General features: G+C 40.6%; 1 protein-coding gene across 5 annotated transcripts; it reads right to left on the bottom strand.

Annotated features, from left to right (window-relative positions):
* Positions 1-80: 80 nt before the first annotated feature.
* LOC6649695 (AF4/FMR2 family member lilli) lies at positions 81-27,977 on the bottom strand. Of its 5 annotated transcripts, XM_047009206.1 has the most exons (9): positions 27,753-27,977; positions 26,416-27,230; positions 19,456-19,579; positions 8,464-8,851; positions 2,938-5,405; positions 2,779-2,872; positions 2,397-2,693; positions 1,751-2,156; positions 81-966 (listed from the first exon to the last, which is right to left on the bottom strand). In XM_047009206.1, exons 2-9 carry the CDS (start codon positions 27,195-27,197, stop codon positions 420-422), a joined length of 5,106 nt encoding a protein of 1,701 aa, XP_046865162.1. In that variant the 5' UTR covers positions 27,198-27,230; positions 27,753-27,977; the 3' UTR covers positions 81-419. The 5 variants fall into 5 exon arrangements, with proteins under 5 accessions (XP_046865162.1, XP_046865163.1, XP_023035393.1 ...); XM_047009207.1 differs by lacking the exon at positions 1,751-2,156 and having other exon boundaries at positions 81-895; XM_023179625.2 differs by lacking the exon at positions 1,751-2,156 and having other exon boundaries at positions 81-895; positions 2,580-2,693.

The raw sequence follows: 27,977 nt of genomic DNA, 5'->3' as shown, positions 1-27,977 counted from the left end.
TATATATACAAAACATAAAGTTCTTTTGCGCAGAAGCAACAAAAATTATTATTGTTGGCTTACGGTTAGAACATCAATTTTCTTTTTTCTTTTTGTTTATAACAATGTAGTTGTTGTTGTTTATTTTATTGTCTATTTCAAGAATGGGGCATTGTCGCACCGCAAGCAAGCAAGCCAGCAGAGAAGGACAATACAGGATTGGATTGGATTGGAGTGGTCGTGGTGGTGGATGGAAAACACAATTGGGGTCTGTCTCTTCTACCAACTGAGAAGGTCTACACGCTTACTCTTATGTTAGGATATTGGGTATGGTATGTATGTGTGCCGTGTCCGGACAGTTGCCTCTACTTATGCCCAATGATGAGCGTATAGTTTGCTGTGGTGGTGGTTAATGTCGACGAGAACGTCGACAATTCCGGTCATTTGGTCAGCTTCAAGATATCTGCCTTGCCATGTGGAAGTACGTTGCCAGTTGCTGCTACTGCAGCAGCAGCAGCAGCAGTTGTTGCTGTTGGTGTTGTTGTTGCAGCAGCAACCGCTGGAGGTGCTGGAGCAATTCGTATAGGTTTGGCTCGTTGCTGACTGAAGAGGCCACTCAATGTTGCCGCCGTGCTGGGAGTCAGTAGCATGCTGGCACCGCCACCGCCATTACCTCCTCCTCCTCCTCCACCACCACCACTACCGTTGCCACTTGTGTTGTTAGACTGACGTTTGCCTCGCACCACTCCATTTGCCTTGGCGTTGTTGCTGTTGGTTGAGGAAGGTTGCTGCTGCTGCTGTTGCTGGTGTCCACCAATTACTGAAACTCCAGTTGCGGTTGTTGCTGATGGAATAGCAGTTGTTGTCACGGTAACGGCCGCTGTTGTACCGGTGGCGACACCGGGCGACGAGGAGGCTGAAATGTTATCCAACTCAGTCATTGCTTCTTGTATAGCCCGCTCGAGTTGCGAGTTCAGTTTGCGGCTCCTTTTGTGGTTTTGATGGTAAGTGGGTGGATGGGTTGGTTGGTTTCAGGTTGTGTGTGTGGTTGGTTTTTGGGTGTTTCGGGTTTGTCATAATGATGATGATGATTACACACACACACACACACACACAGACAGAGAGAGTGTTGTTACGCATGTTGGTGTGGGCAGGAATGTTTTTTTTTGGTTTGTTTTTTGTTCAGCGCACATATTTAGAGATACATATATATATATTTTTTTTGTAAAAAAAAAGTAGAAATGAGAATATTAATTAGCAAATTAAAAGTCAAATAGAAAATCATAATAAAATTAATTAACAATGCATTTAAATGCCAATTATACATATTTGTTTTGTTGCTACATTGCACATCTAATGAAATGTCAAACTCAAATAAATCAATTCTCTATTTAATCAACGGACTAAAAAAAAAAAGTATAAAACAACTACTAATTACAAATTAAAGCTAAAAATATTTGCATAATTTGCTATACTAATAAAAATTAATCAATAAAATGCTTAAATATTCTCTTTGAAAGAGATAACTAAGTAAAGATTTACCTACAAATTAAAATTGAAGAAAAAATAGAACAACTTTTCTAAAATCAAATTCAATAATTAGCTACATTTTGTGACCCATTGCTGTCTTTGTTGTTGCGGCTGCTCCTAATCCCCTAAAGAATTCGAATCGAGAAGTCAAATGAGATGAAAATGTTCCCCTTTAACTGGCTATCAGAAATTATTGGGCCCTGCCAACTGATTTACCCCCATTTCACGGAATATTGCTCACTTTCTGGTATCCTTTTGGGCCTTGTGATGCGCCTCCAAGCCCTCAGAGAGACTTTGCAGCGAGTTGACTGGAATTAGTTCGGATGTGGAACGACCGCCGCCGCCGAACCACTGAACCCAGACATGATCAAATTGCTGGGATGGGGTGCACACGCCATCGGGCATCTTGACGATTTTACCTGGCCATGCGGGATGTCCACGTGCCGGTCCCCAAATCAGTTCGCCAATGGCAAACGAACGTGGCGGCAACATTATTCCGCCAATATTGGCCGTTCCCCGGGCCAAGGCACCGCGCTGGGGACGACGTGATCGTTTTGTGGGTTCCCTTCTAATGTGGATTCCCGTTTTACGCGCTTCTGGTGCCGGGGCCGCATCCGAAATTGCCTGCTGAGTGGTTGTGGGCGATTCTAAGGAAGGCGACTCACATTGAGACAAGGACTTTTTGTTTTTGGGTATGAACTAAATGGTTAACAAAGACTCCAACACCGGACAGGGTAAAACACAGATGGGACACGAAATGAGTTAGTAACCAAAACGTGTGTGTGTGTGTGTGTGTGCACAACATGCAGTTAGATGGAGGTGCGATGGCGAGTGCGATTAGATGTGGGAGAGTTAGCTAGGACAAGTGGATTGTATGGAGACCTTACCCGGATTATAATCAACGCTAACTACTTTATGTTTATGATGAAGTAAGGCGGCGCTGGGATGGCTATTAGTAGCTGGAGCAGTGTTTAGGTGATGGTGCATTAGAGGACGGTTGGCCGTCGTGGTTAATGTTGCAGATGAGCTAATGGACATGGATGTGGAAGTGGAATTAACCAATCGCATACCTTGACCCATAAGACTCCTTCCATTCTCAGTGGGTGCTTGCGATGTGATGTGTATACGTCGAATCTTTGGTTCCGTGGGCTTGTACATTAGATTGCTGGTGGTGCCAATGGAATCTGAAGGGGAAATTGTGTTCGAAATCAGAATGAGAATTTCCATGTCTATGTGTGTGTGTGTGAACTCCACATATACTTTACTTACTCCGCTCGCAGTCAGTGGAGGAGGGCGACTGACGACTCTCGACACTTTGTGGCGAAACCGCTGCATCCGGTTCCGAGCTGGACACGCATTGGACCTAAAACGAAAACGAGTTAAGGATTAGAAAATAGACAGATATGGAGATTGGTATGTCAAGTTTACCATATCGCTGCCACTGCTCCGATGACTGGGCGGCCTTTCCGGACTACGGGGACTGCATGTGGTTGTATCCGGTGGACTGGCTGCGGTTCCTTGTCGATTAGCAAGAGATTCAGTCACATAGCTTGTGGTGGCGTGTGGCGGCGGCTGCTGCAGGCTTATCTGAGTGGTGGCTGCCTGTTGGGCTGTCTGCTGAGCCTGCTGTATCTGAATTGTGGTTGTGGTCGTTGGACTCGCCTGGACGAAGGAGGTGCCGCCCTGTTGATGGCCCGTGGGCATTACCAATCCCATCGGGGTGGAGTATATCTGTCCAATGGGACTCAATTGACCATTGGCCCCCACTATATACTGCTGTCCGCCGCCACTGGGCGAGATGAACGAAGGCTTGTGGCTCTGGGGCGAAGGCGTTCGCAGCATGACTGGCCCCTGGGGGGTCAGTAGACTCGTGGTGGGCATATTCTGGATCTGCAGAAGAGTAGCATCCGGTCCCATGACAAGACCCGCCGGCATAAGCAATTGCTGGCCAATGAGATTCACGTGCTGCAATATTTGGCCATTCTGGAGCAACAGCTGTTGAGTTTGAGGCGCCGACTGCGGAGATGGCTTATTGACCACAATCCCCTGGATGCCCGGACTCAGTTGAAACTGATGGGAGAACTGATGAGTTGGCTGGGGTGCCGAGACAGCAGCTGCCGCTGCTGCTGCTGCTGCAGCGGCCTGTTGGAGTATGGCCGGCGCCTGGCTGGGGATGCTTGGCGAGATCTGTGGCGAGTGAGTCTTGACTGGTGAGGCGGAGGAGGTGGTGGATGGTGGTGGTGGTGGCGTATGGCATATGGAAACTTTACGTTTCCGTGTCCTCCTTTTACCCTCCGGCGAACTAATTATTAATGTTTGCCCAGGCGGAGGAGGTGCCGCCGGTTGTGGCATGGCCAAAAGTTGCTCCGCTTGCTGATGTTGATGCTGCTGCGGATGTTGTGGCTGCTGTACAATATAGCCACCATTTGGCAGGGTATTCAAAAGCACTGTCTGGGTTGGTGGCCCAGCAGATCCTCCTGCTCCTCCTGCCGTCGCTGTAATCTGTCCTGCCTGGGAGGTGATGATCTGATGATGCAACAACTTTGCTGCTCCACCCGAGTTAAGTATAACTGTGCTACTACTACTACTGCTCGTGCTGCTGCTGCTGCCTCCATTGGCTCCATTGTGGGCAGCTCCACCATTTGTGGGCTGGCTAACAATGTAGCCACCTCCTGGATGATGATGCAGTTCAGCCGCCTGCTGCTGCTGCTGTTGTTGCTGCTGAATCAGCATATTCGCTTGGTGTGGCTGACCTCCACGTTGCTGGTGAGGATGCTGTGCCTGATGATGCTTGCCCGCCGTGTTCGGTATAACCAATAATTGTCCCGTGGAAGTCATTATCAACTGGCTACCGCCATTGGCTCCACCTAACGCGCCAGCCATTGTCTGCAGCTGAGCCATTCCCGAGGATCCTGTGCTCTGTGTGGTGGTTATTGGTCGACCCAAGGCTCCCGCTGTGGTAGTCACAATGCTCCTTGATATGGCTGCCCCGACATTATTGCTACTGACCACGGTGGGCAGACGCTGGCCGGGCATGGCATGGTTCTGTTGACGCAATAGCCTCAATTGGGTCGTCTGGTTCACGCCTTGGGGTCGCATCTGCAGCAATTGCGTTTGGGGCTGCTGCTGCATCTGCTGCACTTGCAATTTGGGCGATGGTGAAGGGGTATTACTCTTGGCCGAGTCCAGGGAGTCCGTTGGCGAGGAGAGACTTTGCCGTGGACTCTCGTGGCTGGTGGAAATGGCACCCACCTGTTCGGGGGGACTGCTCGATACGGGCGACTCCTGAGCAGTGGGCACAATTGAAACGCTGGTAATTTGCGGCTTTTGAGGACGAGCAAATGCAGTGTCAACCTGATGAGAACGTGGCATTGGTCCCGTCGAAACTGGTGCTTGGACCGGAGTAGCAGTAGCCTCTGGCTCCCATTTGTTAAAAAGTGATAGGCGGCGCATCTTTTGACGCTGTTGTTGCTGTTGCTGTTGCGAGCTATGCACAATGGGTTCCTGTGGCAATGATCTCGGTTTGCTTGGCTCCAATCCCATGCCCATGCCCAGGGTGTTGTGCAGCAGAGTTGTCTGCTGCTGCAGATAGCCAGCGGGATCATCCTTGAAATTGGGTTGCTGAGTAGGCGGAGTCGCCACTGCTGCCGGTGCCGGAGGCGGAGCTGCTGGTGGAGGAAGCACTGCAGTTGACGATGTCATTGTTGTCATCGTTGGCTGCTTTATCACATGACCTGAACCTGAACCTAAACCTGGGGCGGGATTTGTAGATGTATTACGTTTTGGTGGTCCTCCAACTGCTGCTAATGCTTGACTAGATTGCACAACAGTCGTCGTTGTTGCCCCTGCGGATGTGGCTGGCAATTTATTATTGCCATATTTGTGGCAATCAGCATCTGTAAGAGAAGAAGAAGGGAAAAAGTCAGGCGACAAAGTCAGTAAAAGGTCAAGTATCCTTGACAAATGCAAAGAACGTTGCGCGTCCTTAAATTGCCCCCTACTATAAGTCTCACTGAAAAAAGGTCAACACGCCAGGCGACACTTTGGGGCTACAGAAAAACCCAAAATGGCAGACTTAATTAAAGTACGAAATAAAACAAAATTAAAACAGCCAATCCCTTGCCGGGTCAATGTCTGCCTTCTAATGCGAATCGTTACTCCAGAAGGAGAAACCACAAAAAACAATGAATAAAATTGCAATTTTTGTTTTTTCAAACAAGAAACAAAAAACAGAATTCATTTGGTATTTAAGCTGCAAACCCGCGAGAAATTTTTAGATTCATCCCAGCCTGGACACACACACACACACACACGCACACAATAAGTTTTTAGGCAAATCTCCAACCACCTCGTGGAAAATTCTAAAACGTGGAAAACTTTTGCTTTGTGCGGCGTTTTTAATGCGACGTTGATTGGCCTTCCGCCGTCTCCCCCTACCTCCCCTCCTCCTCCAGAACCAATATCCTTTTGTCAGTGCATGACTCTGGGCGGGAGTGAAGGTAGTTGAAAGGCGTGTCTGGTAGGCGGTTCGCAATGGACGCGCTTGGCTAAACTTTTACCGTCAAGTCCCTTTTGTTTCAATTAACCTTTTCATTTGAAAGTTTTTAACAATGTTTGCCAAATGTTTGCCCTATTCCAGACACGCCTCACCACCCACACACACACACACACACTCACACCCAAACACCACCACCCATCCATCTCCCCATCGTCCACTGTCCGTTGCGTGTGGACGGAGCGGTATTTGGTATTGAAAATTGGCAACAGCTTTTGCAATTCTCATTCTTGTTGTCCTTTTAGTTTTTTTCCTTGCACAGAGAGTGCAAATAGTATCTCCAATGGAAATCAAATTGCCTTAAATTGCAAAAAGTGAAGAACCTATTCAGAAATATACAAAAAAACAAAATCTAAAGAGGACAGAAGGTAGCAGCAAGCGAATGTATCTTTCTCTCATCAAGGCGAAGGGAAAGGGACAATGAATTGAAAGCCTCGACTGAATGAAATCAACCAAATCTTTTCCAATAGAAATAAGTGAGCACGGAGAGAAGAGAAATTCACTTTTTCAACGATTACTTTGACTTTTTAGACGAAAAAATATTTGAAAATATAAATAAAGAAAGTATTAAAAGTGATTATATAAAGGGGATATAGAAATTTATGGAATATATAGGAACATATAATTGGAGACCATTTACACCTACAATAAGCAACCATGAAGAGTTCACTTTTAAAAGAAAGAAATAACCTTTACAATTGTCTTGTTTGTTAAATATGAAACTCATTGCAAACATTCTTTAGATGCATTCCCCTTTATTCGCTCAGTGTAGATTTCCCCCAGAGGACCATCTCAAGCCATGTGGCCTAGAAACAAAAACTTTTCAATTTCTCACTGACCACAACCACAGCCTGAAGCATTCACTCTCAAGTGTCAAACGGTCGAGACCATTTAATAAAAACACAGAGGTTTAATGTACATATATATATACTTTTTTTTTAAATAGGAAGGAGCGTTAGGTTGGAGTGGGTGGAGGGACAGGGACTCAAACCTACATTTTCGCAATGTCTTTTGAGTGATGCATTTCGAATGAAAGGAGGAACGCGTTAAATTCCTTTGACGGCTCTCTCATATACAAAATCACAGCAGGCAACGGGCAGGGGACAGGGCCATGGGGCGTATAAACAAACGGAACAACATACAAAGTGCAATACACCCCCAAACCTCCGCATATTACATGCCCTTTCTCTCCCCGCTCCCCATTCCGTTGAAAGCTTGTTGAACTCGCTGCTTCTGCTGCTTCTTTTGCTGTTTTTGTGTTTGCGCTTGCCTGCGTTTTTATCCTTTCTTCCTGCTGCTGCTGCTGCCGCTACTACTGCCTTGTTTGTCTGTTGTGTCTTTGTGTGCATTTTCACTTTATCATTGTCTAGGCATCGTTTTTCACTTGCCAGCAGCAGCAGCTACCAACTACCAGCTACCAGCTAGCAGTAGCTAGTCCGAAACCGATGCCAACTTCAAGCACCTTTTGCCAAGGATCTCTGTTTGTTTGTCTCCTGCTGTTTGCTCCATTTTACCATTTACTTTGCTTCTTTTTTTTCTTGTTCTTTCGTTTGCCCCTTGGTCTTCCCTTCCACTTTTATCGCACGTATCTACACTATTTTCCCCCTGCGCCCTGCCCACTCAACCCCACAACCACTACCTGGGGGGCATTTTGTGATTCTGCTACCGCTGCTACGGATACGTTCGTTCTTAGTCGGTTGCCATCACCACATTCGTCGTAGTCATCGTCGTTGTTTTTTCTTCACTCTTTGGGTCTCCAGTATTTTTTTTCTTTTTTTTGGATTTGCAGTTGCGCAAAAATGCAGCCTTCACATTTTCATATAGCATACTTTTGTGCATGGCAAAGCATTCCAGTGTTGCCATGGCTTCGTTCTGTCAGTTCTGTATATGTTTTCCTTCTTTTTTTTATAAATTTATAAATGCCAACAAAATGCCAAGCATGGGATGGGATTCATTAAGCCAAACACAAATATTATAATACTAATTGCTCTTCATTTTTCATTTTCTCATTTTTGAAATCATCCCAATTCAGTTTCTAAATCTGAAATATATTTGGTACAGTGAAATCACAATAAATCGTCCTCAATTTTCACTAACTTAAAAGTCAAAAAGTTCAAAAATATATTCTTTCCTTATCTGATTTTATAAGTTTTTAAAAAAGGGGGAAAAAGAGACCAAAATTAATATCTATTTAAGCTAGAATATTGTCCTTTTGGATATCTTGACAGATCTGTGAAGAAAACTTATCGACAACTTGTAACTTGTTCTTGAATAATTCGGACATAATGCATATCTAAATCAAACTGAAACTATTTAAAATAATGAAGAATATAATAAAATCATTTAAAGCTCTTGTAAAAGTTTCTTTGCTGGTTTTAAGCATATTGATCTTTCTTTACCTTTATTGGCCAATTCGAATGAAGTTGTGTTTAATGTTGTTCTTGTTGCTGTTATTGTTGCTGCTGCTGGTGACGTTGTAGTTCCTGCTGATGTCGCTGATGCTGCTGCTGTTGTTCTCGTTGTCATCAAAGTTGAAAATACATCACTGACAGCTGTTGCCATTGGTGATGGCATCGTCGTAGCTTCCATTGTTGCCTCAGACACATCCTTGATAATGTTGGCTGCTGCTGCTGCTGCTGGTGCTGCTGGTGGCTGCTGTTGTTGTTGAGATTCAAGAAATCGCCTCTGGTGTAGGCAAGGTGTTGACGAAGCCATTGACGATGTCGTCGACGACGATGACGATGACGCTGGCGACTCTGATGGCATCCGCAATGGCATGTTGGGTACCTGCAATTTGCATAAAGCAAACAAATTGCCATAATTAGTATAAATGCGGCACAGCCTTAGCAATCGAATTAGGCGCCGCCACTCAACAGAATCGATGGCAGCGGCCACTAAGACTAACTACAATGACGACGACAACAATAAAAACGTCTTTACGTTTCATTTTGCTGACAATTTGAAATCGAAAACTGAAATGCCAAACAATCGAACAACATATACTATATACATATATGTATATACACTTGTATATATGTGAACACAGTTTGGCATTAAATTAATTTGCATAGCAAAACGTGAGTTGCTTACGAAAAAAGAAAAAAAAAAACTTTATCTTGGCGCCCTTGGCGTCAAAGACATTCGAGGTATCGCTTTATACTCTTCACATTGGATAGGTTAGGTATCCGGAAATCAATAATCTAAACAGTTCCTTTCAAGCCATTAGCCAAACAGCTGATTAAAATAGTTTTTAGTAAATAAAAGTCTTATAAATAAATCAATGAAAAATGTTTTCCCACTCACATTACAAAATCTATGTCAAAGAGTATACAAATTTGGTTGTGTGTGCTATTGATTTTATAAGATTTTTGTGGATCAAGGGCGACCTTGGCTCGGGGGAGAAGTTGTTACAGTCCAATTAGCATAGCCAGAACGAAAAGTTGACTGAAAGTCAAACAAATGTGTGTGTGTGTGTGTGTGTATTTACATATGTAATCCAATGATCAAATGCTGTGTAAATCAATCTCTATTGAATGAATTCACATCAAACGAGTCGCTAAAATAATGTCATAGCAACCGCACAACACACAAAACCTCTGAATGCCGCTCCTAAATCCAAATCACCCACCCACCACATCAGATTTGGTAAGAGTTAGCAGCAGCAGCAGCAGGTGCACCCTGATATCAGATGGAATTTATGCAAATAAGTTTGCCGCCAGCCAGCCGAGAGGTTTCAATTTACCCCTACCTCCGACGCCGCCCTTTTGGGAGTTGCTGCTATTTTGTCAATTCAATCAGTGGGACGAAGTACACAATTGCTTCATTGGCCCAAGCCCAAGCCCAAGCCCAAACCCAGGCCGATGAGCAAAGCCCAAGTCCGTAAAAGTGAGTTGAAAATGTGTTGCTTCCATTTTGGGTCAACAATTTGTACAAAACACACTCGGCACTTAACAAAAAAGAGAAAAGGCAAACCTTTTAGGCGCACAATCAAGTGGACATTCCGCTGACCAAAGTTGGTTATTAAACATTAAAGTGTTCTTGCTGTTGCCGTTGTTGTTGTTATTCCACAAGTGTTGAGTGACCGACCAATCGGGCCATAACTTTAACTCGCGTAGGAAGAACGTAGCAATTAAATCATGTCCACAAAAAACTTGAATCCTGTAGGGACTTGGCGGAAAATTGCGAAATTAAACGCATAATTGCAAGTCGTGCTAAGGAGACGAAGTCGTTAACTTATTTGGTCTCCCCATCAGTCTACAGAATCACTGGAACAGAATGTTCAACCAACGAATGGGGATATAAATATGTATAAACATTTGTTTCAATGAATATGCTAATCCAATTGCCTTTCAAAAGACTAAACAAGGATTTGAATTTCAATGCGGAAACAAGATTAACTCGTTGCTAGTTCATATCCTTGTAACATTTAGTCCATCAAAAAAGGGAAAATCAATCAGTCAGTATTAAATTTAGTTGTTTTCTACTTTTATCTAAAGAAAGGCAGTTTTAAGCAGTGTTGGTAAATGCCATAAGACAACGAATATGTGTTGCAAGGTGTTATAAAACACATCTCTTGGTTTCCAGACTCACGAAACTATTTTATTATTATTATTTTATGTCTTAAATTGCAGTTTAGTGGAGTTTCATTTCAACGAGTCGCTATAAGAGACTTCAAGACCTTAATTGCTAGACAAGCTTTAAGCCAATTTCAAAGTATCATTTGTTCTCTCAATAAATTTTAATGAAACCCTTCAATTCATAATGCTAATGCTGCCCCCTAGCCCAACTCTGTTGTCAGTCTGAATGGATATTTATGTAGCGCTCACCCCACAACAACCTCGTACATAATCCCAGACTGTCTAGAATGTATCTCAAGTTGCAGTTCTGTTGCGTTTTGTCTAATCTCACATTGAATGACTTTATAACAAGAAGCAACAATAACAACAACAACAACAACATAAATACATAAGCTTTTGATTTGTTGTTCTTTCTATTTGCTGTTGCCTTTGTAAAAGTTTCAAGTGTTCTTGTGTTCTATGCTGTTGCTCCTTTTTTTGCTATTGCCACTTGGCCAAAAAGGCGGTGACTGCTCCTGCCCTGGCCACAAAATGCAAATATAATTTCAACTTTTGTAACCACAACTCATCCCACAACTCCCTAACGAAGCCAGCCTCCCATCTAGAGTAGGATAAAACACCAGCAGCAACACCACAAGAGAGCAGGACAAAAGTACACAGGGGCACACACAGTTGTGTGTCTTCTTCATCTGTCTGCTTGTTTATACATACATACATACATATATATATAGATATAGATATGAAGTTATAGTAGTCCTAGGTACAAAAAATGTACATTTATTCAAATACATATATATATATATAAAACAAATGCAACTGCAATCAAATGTTGTTGCCATGGCAAATGAGCCCCTTACGAATTGGCAGCTAAATTTAATATGATTTTCCCTATTATATGTACATATATATGTATGATGTCTATATACATTTATATGTATACGGATGGAACTGAATCGGGTAGAATTTTTAAAATAATATAATACCAAAAATTTAATTGCCATTTAATGGAAAAATAATTAAGCAAAAGCTGTGCTGGTGACAGCGGCAATAACAACAAGAATAATTGCAATAAATTCAAATACATTACTCGACCCAATGAATACCCTGTTTTGAAAGATAACTGAAGATAAAACGCAGTCGAAACTCGTTAATATAGGTACCTTCAATTTAAAAACATTAAGCATTCTCAACTAACTTGAAGATCAATTCCTTGATAGAAACATAAAAGTTTGAAATGTTTTATTGAATCGTAAATTGTTTTAATAGTCTGCAATTTTAGTTATTAGTTTAGTTATGGGCCGGAAATATTGAATAAAGTTTCAATAAGTTTCAATATAGCTTAATACTTTTTTCTTTTTCTCTTTTTGACTGGTTAAAATAGTTTAGACAGCCTGAAGGCCTTTGTCGCTTTTTCTGGCTTCACAACTCATTGTAACTTAGAATTAATTCTTTCTTACAATTAAATAATAATAATAATAATAGTTTAGAAAAATATCGATAAATCTTTCAAATATTCAAGTTTCAAGCTTTTAGTTCCAATTCCAATCAATTTATTCGGAAAACGGATTACAATTCGGATTAGGATTTCAATTAGATCGACATTGAAATGAATATCTATTCTCTTTTCTTTATTTGATTCATTTATCAATTTATTTTGCCTTTTATGCAGAAATATTTAAACTCCAAGATGGCTTAAATAAGCGACAAAAGCTGATGCGATATGCGATTGATATCATTTCTTTTAAGTTGATGAACTCATTAGAATTAAGAGATTAATAAACGTAAAGATATCTTAAACACTTTAGGGCAGCATATCTTAAACCCCTTTAACAATCTCTCCGATTTAAATAAACTTTAAAGCCCAATCAACTCTTGGTATATCCTGTTTGTTTACCCAAAGTGGTTATTGGCATTAAAAGCAACCAGAGCGACATCGTTTGGCGTTGACACTCCACCAAAGCGTGCCGCTAATGAATACCAATATTACATTTTTACATATATAAATCTACATACATATGTATATGTATGTGTGTATAACGTTGCAACATGTACAATATGGATACAACTTATTGGACATGAATTTTGTTTGACAGTGTGTGTGTGTGTGTGTGTGTGTGTGTGTGTGTGTGTGTGTGTGTATCTGTAGAGTAAAACATGCATTTTGCATATTTGACGTATTAACTGTTCCTGCTTTCGACAGAGCCAAGAGCCAGGCGAGAAAGAGAAAGGGTCAACAGACACCATGCGACAAGGATGCAACCCCGCGTACCGCCTCGTCAGTCGCATAGAACACGCAACAAAATGCCCAAACGAAAATACCAGTGAAATACCAACAAACATTGCACTTTTGCATGCATAATTGTGAAAATTAAAACGAACTGTGTGGGCCCAGAAGCAGACTACCGACTGTTAACGTGAGGGTGTTTTTGGTGGAGTGGTTCTGTGTGGTGGGGGGGCGTGGTCAACGAGTGGGCGACATGCAAACGAGCCAGGCGGCGATAGTCCTGGCTGGCGAGGAGGCAGGTGTTAAGCATGAACAAGTGACTGGGTGACTGGGTGCCTGGTCGGTGTTGGATTTCATTAACGTCATAATGACCGGCAAGCAGCGAAAGGCTTTAATCCTGGCCAGCAAACAGAATGCATGGCATAGGGTAGCACTAGCTGCCAAGCAACCAAGTCGGATCTCCTACGGGCAATTGTGTGCACTTTAGACCAGCCAGGAACTTGGTCTCGCTGCCGGATATGAGTAATCGCTCAGTCACGTCGCCGTCGCCGTCGCCATTGCCAGGCGCTGCATCAAAGTCCTTTAGGTCCTGTAAGATTCCCATTCCGTGTGCACACACACACACACGCACACACTTAGCGACCACTCTGCAATGCATGACGTAACCCACAACGGAAATCGCTCAACGTTCCCTCGGTTAATGCTAGGTGGGCTGAATGGGGAGCAGGATATAAAAGCGATGGCAGGAAGGAGGTTGCTTGTCGATGCCATTTAAAACTAAATTGAAATGCAAGAAGAAACCTTGGAAGGAAAATTTTTGCTACAGAAATGCAGTTGTCAGTTTATTTCCAAACACGGGAAATGCAAAGTTTATGTCTTCTGCTTTTTTTTTTCCTTCTTCCTTATTTCTCTTTACTTCCTATTAAACGGAAATTCAATGAAAATTTTCATCGACACGGAAGTTCCTTTGGCGTAACATCATCCCCTGATCCCCCCTATCAGCAGTGCCACATTGCAGAATCTATAATGAAGCCGGATAAATGCAAGCTTATTATATGAAATGGCTTCGGATTCAAGAGATTTTGATGCTTTGAATACCTAAAACAGAGGACAGAGGAATAGCTTTGGGAATTTAAGTTTCCTTACTCGAATTCCCCAACTACTATTAGTGCAAATGTTATCCTGCCCAGGACACAGGCACAGAAAAGCTAGCTCCATCTCATTGGAGTCTTAAGCTTTCTTCCTGCAACTTAATTTCTTCGATTGGAATTAAAAAGAAAACAAATAGTTAAAGAAATCAGCAAACACAACTTTAATGTGCTCACAAATATAACAACATATGGCTTAATATATAGACTAAAGACATATCTTTGCGCTCTGTCAGGACAATATGCTAAATTGCTAGATATAATGTACCAAGATAAAACGATTTCACTAAACTATTTCAAATATTAAGTCCTTAATCAGTAGGTTAGAAAGTGCTATGATGTTTCCATTAAAATTCTTATTTATTTACCATTATTAATTATTTTATATTACTTTTTATAACAGCAAAAACTTTGCATATCTTACTTGCCTTACTTATCTCACCCCACAGTTTTGGCAAGAGAAATAGAAAATATGTCAAATCTCATTCATTTTATCGTGATACTGGGTTTAGCTTTCATTTAAAAAGGAAAAAACGATTTCTTGTCCCTTTTTTGCATTTAAAGTTTTTATTATAGCCAAGTTGCTTGGTTGCTTTTTAGCTGGATGTCAGTCAACGTTTATGCTGCACTTGGCTTCTGGAGACATCAGAAGATAGACAGCTTAGTTTTTCCCCCTCCCATTTTAACCGCACCATCTACGTTTCCCACCATTTTACTCCGGCTCCCTTCAATCCCCTTCCCTTTTGTTCACAACATGGCATTGCACTTATGCAGCCGACAGTTTCTCTTTATATATATATATTTTTTTTTTGTTACTTCGTTTTCTAGAGGGGCCCTTGATGTGTCTGTTCGTTCATTCTTCTGGTGCTGGTGCTGGTGCTGCCAATGCCACGCTGTCTGCTCATGGCGCGTACAACATTTAATTTGGACTAATGAAGTTTCTATAAAAACCCAAACGAATGACTGGACAAAATAAAACCGAAAAACAACAAGAAAGAAAGAAATGCAGTCGGCAGAGAATAGTGCGAACAGTAAAACGTTGTTCCCCCAATTTTCTTAAACTAAAAATTCAATTTTTGCCAAGTGAAGTGAAGTCTTCCTGCTCACAATGAAGTGACGTGCAAATTACCCCACCACCACCACCACCAGCACCACTAGCACCACTAGGCCTGGTGGTGCCTCAGCCCACCTGCCGCCGACATCAGCCTAATTGTTTTAGTTGTTGTTCCATGAATATGCTAAATTGTCTGCTGCAATCGTCCCACTGCTGCTGTTGGCCGGCCTCGCTCTGTAAATGTTTATAAATGCAAATTGGCCGAAAAGTGCGGCAGCAATGTGAAGGATGAGGATGAGGATGTGAGGACGTGGACATGGACGTGCTTGGTTGCATTTTTGGTGTGCAAAAGAAGCCAAAGGGGCAAAGAAGAGAAGATCAACGAGATTGGCATGAATGAATGACAGCAACAAACAGACACACACAGAAAACTGTTTACCCCGGGTTCACTTTCATTTTCATTGCTGTCCATGGCCCATCCATCCCTTGCCCCGAAAACTCCACTCTCCTCCCTTCTCCCCAGGCCCCTCTCTTCCCTCATCATGGCCTCTGACACTTGTACGCTGATTGGCGCAAGCAACCTTCACGCACATTCAACAAACAAAAACAACAACAAAAGCTAAACAGTGACGACTTGTAGGCTCATTGAAAGTCATATAGTCAGCCGTAGCCACAGCAGCAGCAGCTACAAAATACAGTGCGTTCATTTCATTTCTGTTTTATTTTTATTGTAAGCTGTAAATTTTTGAAACGAGCTGCCGACAATGACGACGCTGACCTTCTCAAGTTTGTTTGTTTTGTTTGGTTGCCTTTAAATGTGTTGCTGAACGACACAGACACAGAAACTGAAACAGAAACTGAGAAACAATGTGAGGCAAACTTGGGTCGAAAAGTTTTATTTGTTTGCTTAACTTGCCTGGGTCTATCTTTTTCTCTATCTCACTGTTTCTCTCTCTCTCTCTCTCTCTCTCTCTCTCTCTCCCTTTCGCATTGTCTATACAAAGTTAGCTGCTGCTGCTGCTGCATTTGGAAAATCAATTTCAATTGTCTCTCACACTTATCGAATGAAAAATATCAGAAAAATGAAGCTTTTTGCTTTGTTTTTTTTTTGTTGTGTTTCTTTCTTTATTTGCACTTTGCAATTGAAAATTTCAATTGTAAATAATTGTTTAATTATCGACAATTGCAGTCGACTGAGTGAATCTCTATATAGAGCCGACCCGAATCGAGTGAAGCGAGCGGACAACAAAGCATTCGTTTAGCTTAGCTGCGTCATATGCTCGACTCTTTGAAAGGCTATAAAAAACGATTTCACTGAGTCATAAACTTAAAATGGAATATGTATATTCACGTATTTGTGTGCGTGTGTGTTTTGTATCACAAATGCCAAATTTGTTATACTTAATTATCATGTATTTCCATGCTCATGCCCATGACTTAATTGACTTGAAGATTATACGTATACGCAATCAATATTACGTATACGCACGGTCTTCAGAAAATAAAACAAATAACCAAATGCAATCGCATCTTCCAAAAGGGGAAACAAAAGAATCTTCAACAAGTTCTTTCTATTGCTTTTAACATTCTCTCAATTTGTATTGTGAGTTTTACAAGGGTTATGAAAACAGCATTTTGCTAATTCAATTTTTGGATTGTCTTGTCTTTAAACTTTCCAATCTGAAAGCCACTGAAAAGCAATTCCCTGTCTCCCAAACCGACTCCCACTCCCACTGACAAGGGTAACATTATAATTTGCAGGCCCAACCTTAGCTTGCTTCACTCAATCGACTGACTGACAGATCGCTTTGTCTACGACTTTCACCAAAAAACCCGCACACAAACGAAAAGAAAGAAAGTAAGAAAGAAAGAGAAAAAAATCCCTAACCTACCACACCTAAATAAGCTGCTGCTGCTGCTGCTGGCCCATAGCGAGACAGAATGTGAAGAGAGAGGCAGGCTGAAGTTAAGTGACAGCATGAAATGGCCATAATCAAAACAGAAATGTGAACAAATAAACGAAGAAACGAACGAACAGACCAACCATCCAACCGACCAACCAACCAACAAACGACGACTTTATTATGTTGCCACATCAATCATTGCCAAAACGTATCGCGAGCCAACAGCCAAGGGAGTATGTGTGGTATCGAGTGGAGGGTCATGAGTTGAATGAGCTCAAAGACAGGCGACGACGGCGACAGAGGGGATGAGAAATTCTCAAAACTCAATCCTTAAGCTCGATGCCCCAAACAAAAGCATACACATACAAGACACTGGAATCGACTTGTGGTCAGCCACGACGGATGGAGAGAGAGTGGGGTCGGCTGGGCTATCTGTGGCACAATGAAGTGTTTAGTAAACAAATTTGCGGTTGCCTCCTTTCGATAATACGCAATTCTGTGTCTCTGGCATAGGAGTGGGATGCTGTAAATGTATGCTCTGGAGATGTTACTGTTACTTTAGCTTTGGAACAAGAGTAGCGTTATAAGTGCATTGCACCGAAATATCGATTGATGAGCCAGCCAGTCAGCCAGCCAACCAGCCATCCAGCAACAAAAGGCGACGACAATCAAGGCTGACGACAGAGTTCAGACATTCAACTTATAAAACGTGTGTGTACACTGAGAAAAACTAATCACAATAATCCGATAATAAACAGTGCCAAACTAGTAGCCTAAAGTTAGTGCTAGGTAGTGTTCCATCTTAATAAGGCAAATCTATTTTGTGAAAGCTTTTATGTTAATAATTGAGTTCATTAATTGTTTATTTTTATGCAAACGTGGGCTGAATTTCCATTTTTCATGTTGCCACCTTAAGAAGATTTACAAATTAATCGATTAATTATGAGTAATAATAGCAATTATCGGTTTATTATTCTTTTCTCTCAATGTATTATCGACAAGCAGCAGCATGGGAGGTATTGAGATCATATTAAAAGGACATTGAATGTATGTGTATGTGTGCGTGTGTGTGTATGTGTGTGCGAAAGCGGGGGCGTTGGCGCTTGCCTTGACGTTTTGGCATCAACGTCACGCAGAAACCAAAGAGAGAAACCATAAACTTAAATTAATGACCTCAGCCACCAGCAACAACGACGGCAACAGCGACAGCGACGTTAACAGCAGCCAACAGAGAGAGAGAGAACGAGAGAGATGAACACTGAAAGTCGAGACAGAAGCCAATAAGAGCAGCCAAGACAAAGAGACAGAGAGAAACAGAATAACAACAACGGCACATGGTCATGTCTGGGTGTGATTTACCGTTAACAGTTTTCGTTGTTGAAAATTAATCTTATTGCAGGCGATTTCACTGCGATTTTCACTGCTCATACACACATACATACACATACAAAGAAACAAACAAATTGGAGCTTGCTCTGGAGTAAAACGGCAGATGGTCACTGGAGACGGAGACGACTCTCTGTGATTATGCAGCTTGCACATCCAATACGAGTTGCAGTCGACGGCAACGTTACCGTCACCGTCAACGTCAACGTCGTCGTCGTCACAGTCGATTTGTTGTCAAACTGGTTTTACAAAATATTTTGCGTTAATCTGGAAGCCCAGAAAAGCTTGGTTAAAATAGCGACGACGAGGTTAGGGAAGAGAGACAGCGAGAGAGAGGGGCGGAGGGTAGCTCTTACATTGCTTGCAATGCTCAGTGAAAGTCTGTTGAATGCTGTTCCATCTATCCCACCACCCCCCCACTTACTTATATATCCCCTTCGATGGACTGCTCTTTGTCTGCCTGTTATAGGTTAGGTTAGCTCTCAGTGCACATTCAATTAGATTCAGCTTTGGCTGTAACTTTAGCTTAGGCTTCCCTCTTCTCTTGGCTCATTCATTGCTTGATGGTATTTACAGCCAATTATGAGACAAACAAGTTAAGAGCTTTAAACTCTACAACATACATAGAGATGGACGCGTGAAACGTCCATAAAAGCGATAAGTGCGACATAAATCGATTTAGATTTAATCACATTATGCACATTACCAGCAAAAGTGACAATGCGACAACAAAAACGTTTACGAGTTTCTCAACTTTTATTGACTGATTTATATAACAAATCCAATCATTTTGGCTGACAATAATCATCCCATTTTTATGGAAATACTTGTATAAATTCTAATTCAATAGATGCTTAGAAATCGAAGCTATTTAAAATACGATTTAATTGATCATTAAAGTTCCTAATTTGAAATTTTGGAATCTAAACTGAAGAACCTTTTAAGTTTTATTGGATATTTTCAATTTTTAGCATCTATTATTCTTAAAATTCTAAAGCAAGTGGGATAAGATAAGGAATTACGTTTTTGAAAGAGCTTAAGACCTGATATAGTTTTTATAATTTAGTATATATATTTGTTTTTTAATGTCCCACTTACCTGAGCATTGAAATCAAATATATATTCCGGTCGCAGCGGACACGGCAGACCGCATTTGCAGGTACCCTGTGTTAGCAAATAGTCCTTGATTTGATATTGCGTGCGTAGCGTTTTGCCAGTGGGACTGTAATTGAAAGCGAAACAAATACATATATAAATAATGCGTGTGAGAGGGAGGGCAACGTAACAGAAGCAACAACAAGCAGAACAATGGTAAATATTTCAACTATTCATTATTCACCAGTTTAACGCACAATTTGTCGTTCTCGAGTTATGTAAATTGCAATTAGATACCTCTACTTGTTGTACCCCTCTTGCCACTCAACTACAATTAGTCCCTTACAGACCTATAACCTCAGCCCACCCCACACTCTCTTCTCTATCCCTCTTCTCAAGTACCTACGACATGCAAAAGGCCAAACCAGTGAATAGGCAACTGTTTGATTAACAGCTCATTAACATAATGGGCATTAACATTAACATGACAATGTTAATGGACTCGGGGTGTTCTATTCTGTCTCTCTCCTGCTTACGGGGTACGCGGTATGGTACGGTACGGTACTCTGTTCTGTTTTCAGTTTTCGACGCATAAATTAATTGTAATCAGTATTAAATATAGCCTGACTTGATTTTTGATCGTATGTCAAATACATACACACCATACACCATACACGTATTAGTTGCCGTCGTCGATGTAGTCCGCGCATAACTCAAACTGGTTTATGAATTTAATGTTCGGCATGGAATTGTTTTAGCCTAGAAAAGATTGTAAGTTATGTCTATCGGAGAGTAAATCATTGAAAGTAGTTAATTTTTGGCAATGGAATTTGAGAACAAATTCAACTATAAAGAGTAACTAAATGGCTTCTGTTTAAAACACTTTGAACGAAAAGATGAAATGGTCATAAATATCGATAATTCAGTATGAAATTATAACTTGCAAAATTTTTAAACAAATATTTTGTCATTTAAATTAATTAATTTACAATATGAAACATGAGAAACACAAATTATTGCCAAAAAAGCTCAAATTTTCTATACCCTTTAAATTCTCTTGAATTTGAGTAAATTTACAAAAAGACAAACTAGAAAATATACGCAGTGTCTCATCAGGTAATCTCTAAAAACGATCTGGGAGAAGCTCTCATTATATGTTGCAATATGCTGATCCAAATGAGGTGTATACTCTCTTTGCCATGGAATGGGAAATAATTTAAATTTGAAACCAAAAACAAAACAAAAAAAACACAACCAAGCCAGTTCAGAAGCTGCCGAGCCCCTTTAAGCTGGTTTCCTTTATAAGACCGCAAAAAAACCCAAAAAAAAAAAAGGTTTTTTGTTTGTGATGGGGTTAAAAAAAAAAAAAAAAAAAGAAAAAGTTCGGTTTTGCTTATTAATTGTAAAGTGTGAGCACGTTTTGAACGGAATCAAGGGCGCTGATGATGACGCCGTTGACGAGTTGAGTTGAGTGAAGAGGAGAGGAAAGGAGAGGCGAGGAGACGAAGGCAAAGGAGAAACACAGAGCAAGAGCCACACTTGAGAGCTCAACGACAAAATGTAAGTTGCTGCTGCTACGACCCTCCGTATGGGAAATCTGAATAATGCATGAAGTGTGAAAGCGGGATGGGCATTAAATGAAACGATATGACGAAGAAGCCAAAGGAGCAGGAGCTGCTACATGAGGCAAGAGGCAGGAGCCAGAGAGCAGAGACAACAATATAATTGAGCGACAGCAACAAGCAACAAGAAACAGCAGCAGCAACAATCATGTTACGGGTTAAACGAGTATGCGAATTGTCAATTGAGTAGCCCTTTTCTTGTCAGCTGGCCAAACAGGAGATGAGAGCCAGTCAGGAACCAGGGCCATTCCCAGTTCCCTTTCCCCTCTACAATGCTATCATCATCATCAGAAAACTGGTTCTGGTTTGTTTTATTAATTATTTTTAACTACTTACGAGGCCTATGAGTCGAATGAGTCTTGTTCAGAGATTGGAAAAATCGATGGCAAGTCAATTGGCTCAGACAAACAGACAGACAGCCTGACGAGCGAAAAGGAGAGAGAGAGAAAGAGACAGAGAGAGAGAGAGAGAAGGTGAAGGAAATCATCAATGCCAAAAGCTTATGGCTCAATTTGTATGCAACTGGCGTGGCAAGTAAGCTTAAGAGCTTCACGATTACGACCACGACCAACAGACGAGCTCAACAAGATGATGATGTTGATTTTGATGAAGAGTAGAGGGAGGAAGGGGGTCGGAGTAACAAAGTTTGTAAGCCATATCGAAAAAAAAAGAGTCGCTTACTCATTAAAAAAATTGTTTTTATTCGTACAAAATGCGCTAATAACATTGAGTAGAACCTGAAAAGGCTCATTCTCTCTCTCACTCCCCCACTCCTCTCGTATTATCGAGCATCCCCGTTGGCTACATGAAAGGCGTTAAGCTAACGAGTTAAAATAATTTAATAAATTACACATAAAAACGTCAAGTGGCAATGTGGAGAGAGCCGTGTTGCCGTCGAGTGGCCATTATTCTGACTTTCCGCCAACGATTGCCCGCCCGACTGTGTGGAAAAGGTAGCTGAAATTTTCACGCCCTATGACCTTGAGTGCACCCTCGAGCCTTAAAAGTCGAGTCGACTGCAGACAGAGCAGCTGACTGAGCCTATTACTAAATTAATAATCCCAACAACAACAACAGCAGCAGAAGCCACTGAGAGGCACCGCTGACTATATAAGCAAAAAAGCGAAAAAGAAAAAAACCAAACGAAACGAAAAGAAAGGAAAAGAGAAAAAAAACTCGTCTCGCTGTGGCGCATAAAACTGTAAAGAATTATAGCACAAAAGCAGCAGACAAGGACATGCCAGGAAATCCGAGAAATCCTTTTTTTGTTGAATGAAACAGAACGAACAGAAAAGCAGCTGATCAAAAGGGTATATTAGCCTTTATAATCTGACCTACGTACATATACATATGTAGGTATAACTAACTTTTATACCTGACTCCTCGTACACTTACTGAGAATAAGTTTTCTTTTATTGTTGCTATCTTTTATTTTTGCTATATACATATGTACATACATACATTTATGTATATTTATAAATGGCCAGTATAATTATCCCTTATTATAGCCAAGCAATTAGCATTAACTATTTGACCACTTAACTTTCTTTATACCAATATTCTATGTTACTTAACTTAATTGCCTTCAAAGTCATAATAATTCAATAGTTTATTCTTTTGATAGTCAAGATATATGTAATATATGGATTTTGACTATAGTTTTAGTAGTTTACTTACTCTAAAGACTTTCAATGACTTTTACTGCAAGTGAAAATTTATTGATTTATGATCTGAGTTAATAGCAAATTGTTTATTCAATAACAAATTTGCATGGCTAGACAAGTCAACAACGCAAATGGCTAAAATGTAAGTAAAATAAACACATTTTAAAGGCCAAAGAGCAAATAGATATTTGTAGAGACAGAGAGAGAGAGAGAGACATTGAGACAACTGCTGATGCAACCTACGCTCAGTTAAATCTCAAGTCTCAGGGCTGAGGCTCAATCCCTAAACTATTCCGCATTCTTTTGGCGGCCTGCTGCTCTCTGAATCGATCTCCAGCTGCCGTTTCAGATTTATGATTTATGGAAGCCTTTTTAATTTTGCTTTTGACTAGCTGGCTGACTGAGTTTCCGCCTGTTGTGGACCGCACAGTGGGCGGGCTGTACATCACATCACTTTTGACCTGGCTGGTTGTTTCGTCAAATTTGTGTCGCCTTAGAGTTATATTTCCTCATCCCTCCATCCTCCCATGGCTCTGTCATGTCACTCTCGCTCTCTGACGTCACGTTGCGCAGCCATTTAGCACTTGAGCAAACAACACACACACAGTCACACACACAACTGAAAAATGCTTGCGCAACAATTATTGATTTACTGGCCTCGTTTACCCCCCTAGCCCGCCTTTCCCGCCACCAAGTGTCTCCCTCTCTACTGTTACGATTGCAACATTCTTTCCAAGAAAACGCCAAAAAAAAAACTAAGCAAACTGCACACAGCCAATGGAGACGGAAGCTAAACAAAAAGTTGTATTCATGTAGCAGTCCACCTCCCCCCACCTCACCCCACCGAAAACACAGACCGACCGTGTGTTGGTTATCTTTTGCAACAAATAATAATAAAAAAATAAAAAAAACCAACAAACTTAAAAAATTTGCAAAAAATGGCTAGAGGAGAGGAGGCAGAGCGGGGCTGGCCACTTCGATCTGCTGCTGCTTGCAACAACAATCAAAGGCACGCAACGTGGAAATGAGCAGCAACAGCAGCTGTCGCTTGCTTGTTGTCGCTGCTCGTGGCTAATGGCGGCGGACAATGACAATGGTTGGTCACACAGAGACCGAAAGTCCATAGCCAACGGGCCATGAAAGGCAATGGGCAACCAGCAGAGCAGAGCAGAGCCTGTCTGAATGTCCTGGTAACGTGCCACCGAGTTGTAAGTAAAATTTGACATTTTTCCTTTCCCTCTGCAGAGGACACAACGTAAAGGACAAGGTGTCAACCGAAAGGAAATGGAGTGCAAAAGTCTTAACTACTCTAAGATCCTTAAAGGACATTAGTTTAAACGAAATGGATTTCACTCAATTTTGAATCTAAACTAACAGGCAAATATTGCTTGTGTACGTGTAGAGATAAAGTTTGGCCAAAAGGCGGCCAAAACAACTTTTGAAAAGTATTTTTTATCTATAAAATGTTATAATTTTTATGCTTGTTTCCCATGCCTATCAAGTGTTTTTTAAAAGTGCTAACAACATTTTCCCCTCAGCTATTAATATAATAGATTTATTTTCATTAATCGAAAAAACATTCTCAATTATTATTCAAGAACCTGAGGCTATCTTAAGAAGCAATCAAGCAAAAGACAACACACAGATGACTTTTTCTGTATCAGCTTTTTGATTATTCACTGTTTCACTTTCTTTGGTTGATGTTTATTTGGATACCCTGTAATTTTCTTATGATTCCATCCTTTCCGTGACCATTATTGTGAAAAGTGTGGGAGTTTTCACTATGAGAGAGAGTTTTCTCTTGCCAGAAAAGTAGATTTACCTTTAATATGTCTTTAACGTGGCTTAGCCCATTTAGTCTCCATTCATATTTATATATATCTATATCTATATAGAATTAAGCTCTAATATAGGCAATTACTAGAGCGATTTAAGATCTAGAATCAGCTTGTTAGCAATTACCAGTAGAAATGGTGATTCTAGATCCTGAATTGCTCCATTAATTAACTATATTAGAACTTAATTCTTAAAAATATTGCCACCCTTCAACAGGTAAATTATATGTACTTGTATTTCCCCATTAAAAGAGCTTAAAATATATACTAAATTATATCTTTATTCGCATAAATTGTAACCTTTTTCATAAGGGTTCATCCATTAATCACGTGAGCTTTAAATGAGGCGGAGGAGGCTTGAAAATCTCACTAAATTTCATTTTGGGGGGTCAAGCACATTGAAAAATCTAACTCCAAGCTAAAAAAATATATAGAGTATATAGATATTTATCTATACATAACTTAAAATTTACATATATTTACTACATTACACCTCAGCGTTATTAGTTTTTCGATTTATAGAATAATATTTAGTCTTTAAATATCACTTCATATCATCTAGAAGAAGAATCTCACTAATTTAATGTTCCCTCTGATATCATATTCTATATTCCCCATTTTACGCTTAAATGCAGGGTAGTAGACAAAGCTCAACAGCTGCTGTTGCTGCTGCTGCTGCTGCTGCTAAAAACTAATCCAAAGCCCAAAAAAGAAGTCGAGACTCAACCAACCAACCACTCAGAAGTGCCAAGCCACTTATAAAATCAACAATTACCCAACATCGGCCACATTGCCGCAAACTATTTGCACAGATACCCCAAAAGACCCCAGGGAGAATGAGATAGACAGAGGGAAACTAAGTAGTAGCACCCCTACCCACCCCCCAACAGACCCTCAAGCTATATTGGGTAGACCAAGAAGAACGAAAATGAGAACAATTAAAAAGTGCCTAGGCAAATTGTTCTTGTTGTTGTTGCTGTTGTTGCTGGTGGGTTTTCAACATATTTAAGTAAATATTGAATTTGCGTTCGTAATTATGTGAATCTATGTGGTTATTTGTGTTTGTGGCTGTTCAGAGAGAGAGAGAGAGAGGGAGAGGGAGAGAGACAGAGAAAGATAATGCCAGGTGTAAATATTTATTTCAACTCGACAACTCATGGATTTCTGATTTCTGACAAGACTATGACTACATATGTACATATATATGTACACTGACATGGCCTGTCATGGTCTGGCCCATCCTTTTACCTGGCGGCGTCGGCGGCATAAGCATTTCCTGGCACAAAACACACACACACACACATTTTTATGGCTTCTTGAATGCGTTCGCCAGACAATAACCAGATTGACTTTTTCGCCTCTAAGGGAGCCCCCAGAGTGCTGTAAATGTCATGTTACAACAACAACAGCAGTAATAACAACAACGATTGATAGACTGACAAAGCAAATAAAGTTGAAAAACTGAAAAAAGCTATCGACAATCCGTTTACCATTTGATTTTCTCAATGATTTCTAATTTGTATTCTAATTAAATTGCTTAACAAATAAGTAATTTATATCTGTGCTTATTGCATTTGTTAACAAAAATAAACACAGATATCCCATATCTAATCTTTTGTTTACCTTAACTAAGAAGTTATTTGAATTTATATTATTAATTAGACAAGAATCATTTAATTTGACATATTTCCTCCTCTTTTTTTTTTTTACCCTAGAGGAAGACGAGATTAGCTTGAAATCATATATAGCTTAGAGGTCACAAACACACACACACACACACACACACACACACACACACACACACACACAGAAAGAGTGAGAGATTGAAATAGCAACACTCACCTGATGTAGGCCACTTCATTGTTGTTGGTTAGACGTCGCCAGCCTGGAGCCAAATTTCCATTGTAGCCAATGGTGTTGTTGCTGTTGTTGTTGTTGTGACGTCTACTTGGATTATTGTTGTTGGCTTTGGCAACATTCTTGGCATAGAGCTGATGATGATGATTGTTCTGACTCATTTGACGCGATGCAATTGTATGTGGCAGGCATTGAGTTGCAGCAGCAGCAGCAGCACCAGGAGCAACAGTTGCTGTTGCAGTTGCAGTTCCTGTTGCTGATGTTGACTTTACTGGCAACTTTATTTGCGCGTGACGCTGTTTGGCTTGTTGTTGTTGCTGTTGCTGCAAAAGTAACTGCGGGCTGCTTGTGGGGCAGACAAAAACGTGCTGACTATTTCGCTGTTGTTGTTGCTGTTGTTGTTGTTGTTGTTGTTGTTGTTGCTGTTGCTGCTGTTGATGTTGCAGATTACTTGCTGCCTGCACCATGTTGCCATTGCCATTTACCAAACCAGCTGGTAATATTTGTTGCTGTTGCTGCTGCTGCTGCTGTTGCATGGTTGTTGTTGTATTTGTAACGACCCGCGATACAAATTTCGTTTGATGCTGTTGAAAAAACTGATGTTGTTGCTGTTGTTGTTGTTGTTGCTTAAACATTTGAATTTGTTGCTGCTGCTGCTGCGCCTGCTGCTGCTGCTGCTGTTGATGTTGAATTTCGCCAGCAATTGCCTCAGCATTGGCAACAATATTCAATTTATGTTGCTGCTGGCCAGCTGATGTGGCAGCCATATTGATGAGATAAAAACCACCTTAGTTTAGGGGCTGCAACAACAACAAAATAAAATATAAAATCGTTATTAACAAACATCAATGACAGACAAATAAACCAGTTACTTGTGTACTTTCACAGAAGAAAAGAAAAAACACATTTTTAAGCAGTAAGAACGAGGCGTATACGTAATGTTTATAGCAATGACTCAGAAGAGTCGCTCAAAAGTCCTTTTAAGGTAAAAGACCTTTAATCAAGGACTATCAGAATAAGTACAAATGCTTTTTTTATAATTTCTTAGCTACTTTTATGTAAATTTGGCATGAATATCTTTTTTTTGCTATATTAAAGTCTTTGGTTATTTAACTTAATTTTCTCTTACAAAAATTTAATATTAACGTAGAATATTAAGTGGAAAAGTTCTTCAAATATCGATCAAATTTAAAAACTTCAAATAAATATGTGTTTTATGTTTAGAAATGATGAAATTTACATTTTATAATAACGAGTCATTTTTTTTATTTATCCCTTTTTCGTTTTGTGTATTTTATTTATAAATATTTCGAAGCGCTCACCTTTTAATGTTAATTTCGGTTGGCTCGTTTGCCAGCATATTTAATTAATTTGAAATTATTGTGTAAACGAGACATGGCAATGTCATGTTTAATGTTATTGTTGTTGTTGTTGCTGCTGCTGATGTTGTTGTTGTAACTGTTATTGCTGCTGTTGCGCGATTTTAAAGCACTTAATTTACCTCTTTATTTTATTTTTTTTTCTTCTCCTTTTTGTTTTAAAATTTT

The sequence above is a fragment of the Drosophila willistoni genome, chromosome 3R (genome assembly GCF_018902025.1).
Source record: "Drosophila willistoni isolate 14030-0811.24 chromosome 3R, UCI_dwil_1.1, whole genome shotgun sequence".
NCBI lineage: Eukaryota > Metazoa > Arthropoda > Insecta > Diptera > Drosophilidae > Drosophila > Drosophila willistoni.
Note: the sequence above shows the minus strand (reverse complement) of the source record. Positions and strands in the feature narration are given on the sequence as shown.

Excerpts from the sequence above, each read along its gene's own strand:
- LOC6649695 (XM_047009206.1), bottom strand. The coding sequence starts at position 27,197 with ATGGCTGCCACATCAGCTGGCCAGCAGCAACATAAATTGAATATTGTT. Across the intron at positions 5,406-8,463 it reads ATTCGAATTGGCCAATAAAG|ATGCTGATTGCCACAAATAT; the intron begins GTAAAGAAAGAT and ends CTTCTCTTACAG. Across the intron at positions 2,873-2,937 it reads GGAGCAGTGGCAGCGATATG|GTCCAATGCGTGTCCAGCTC; the intron begins GTAAACTTGACA and ends TTTTCGTTTTAG.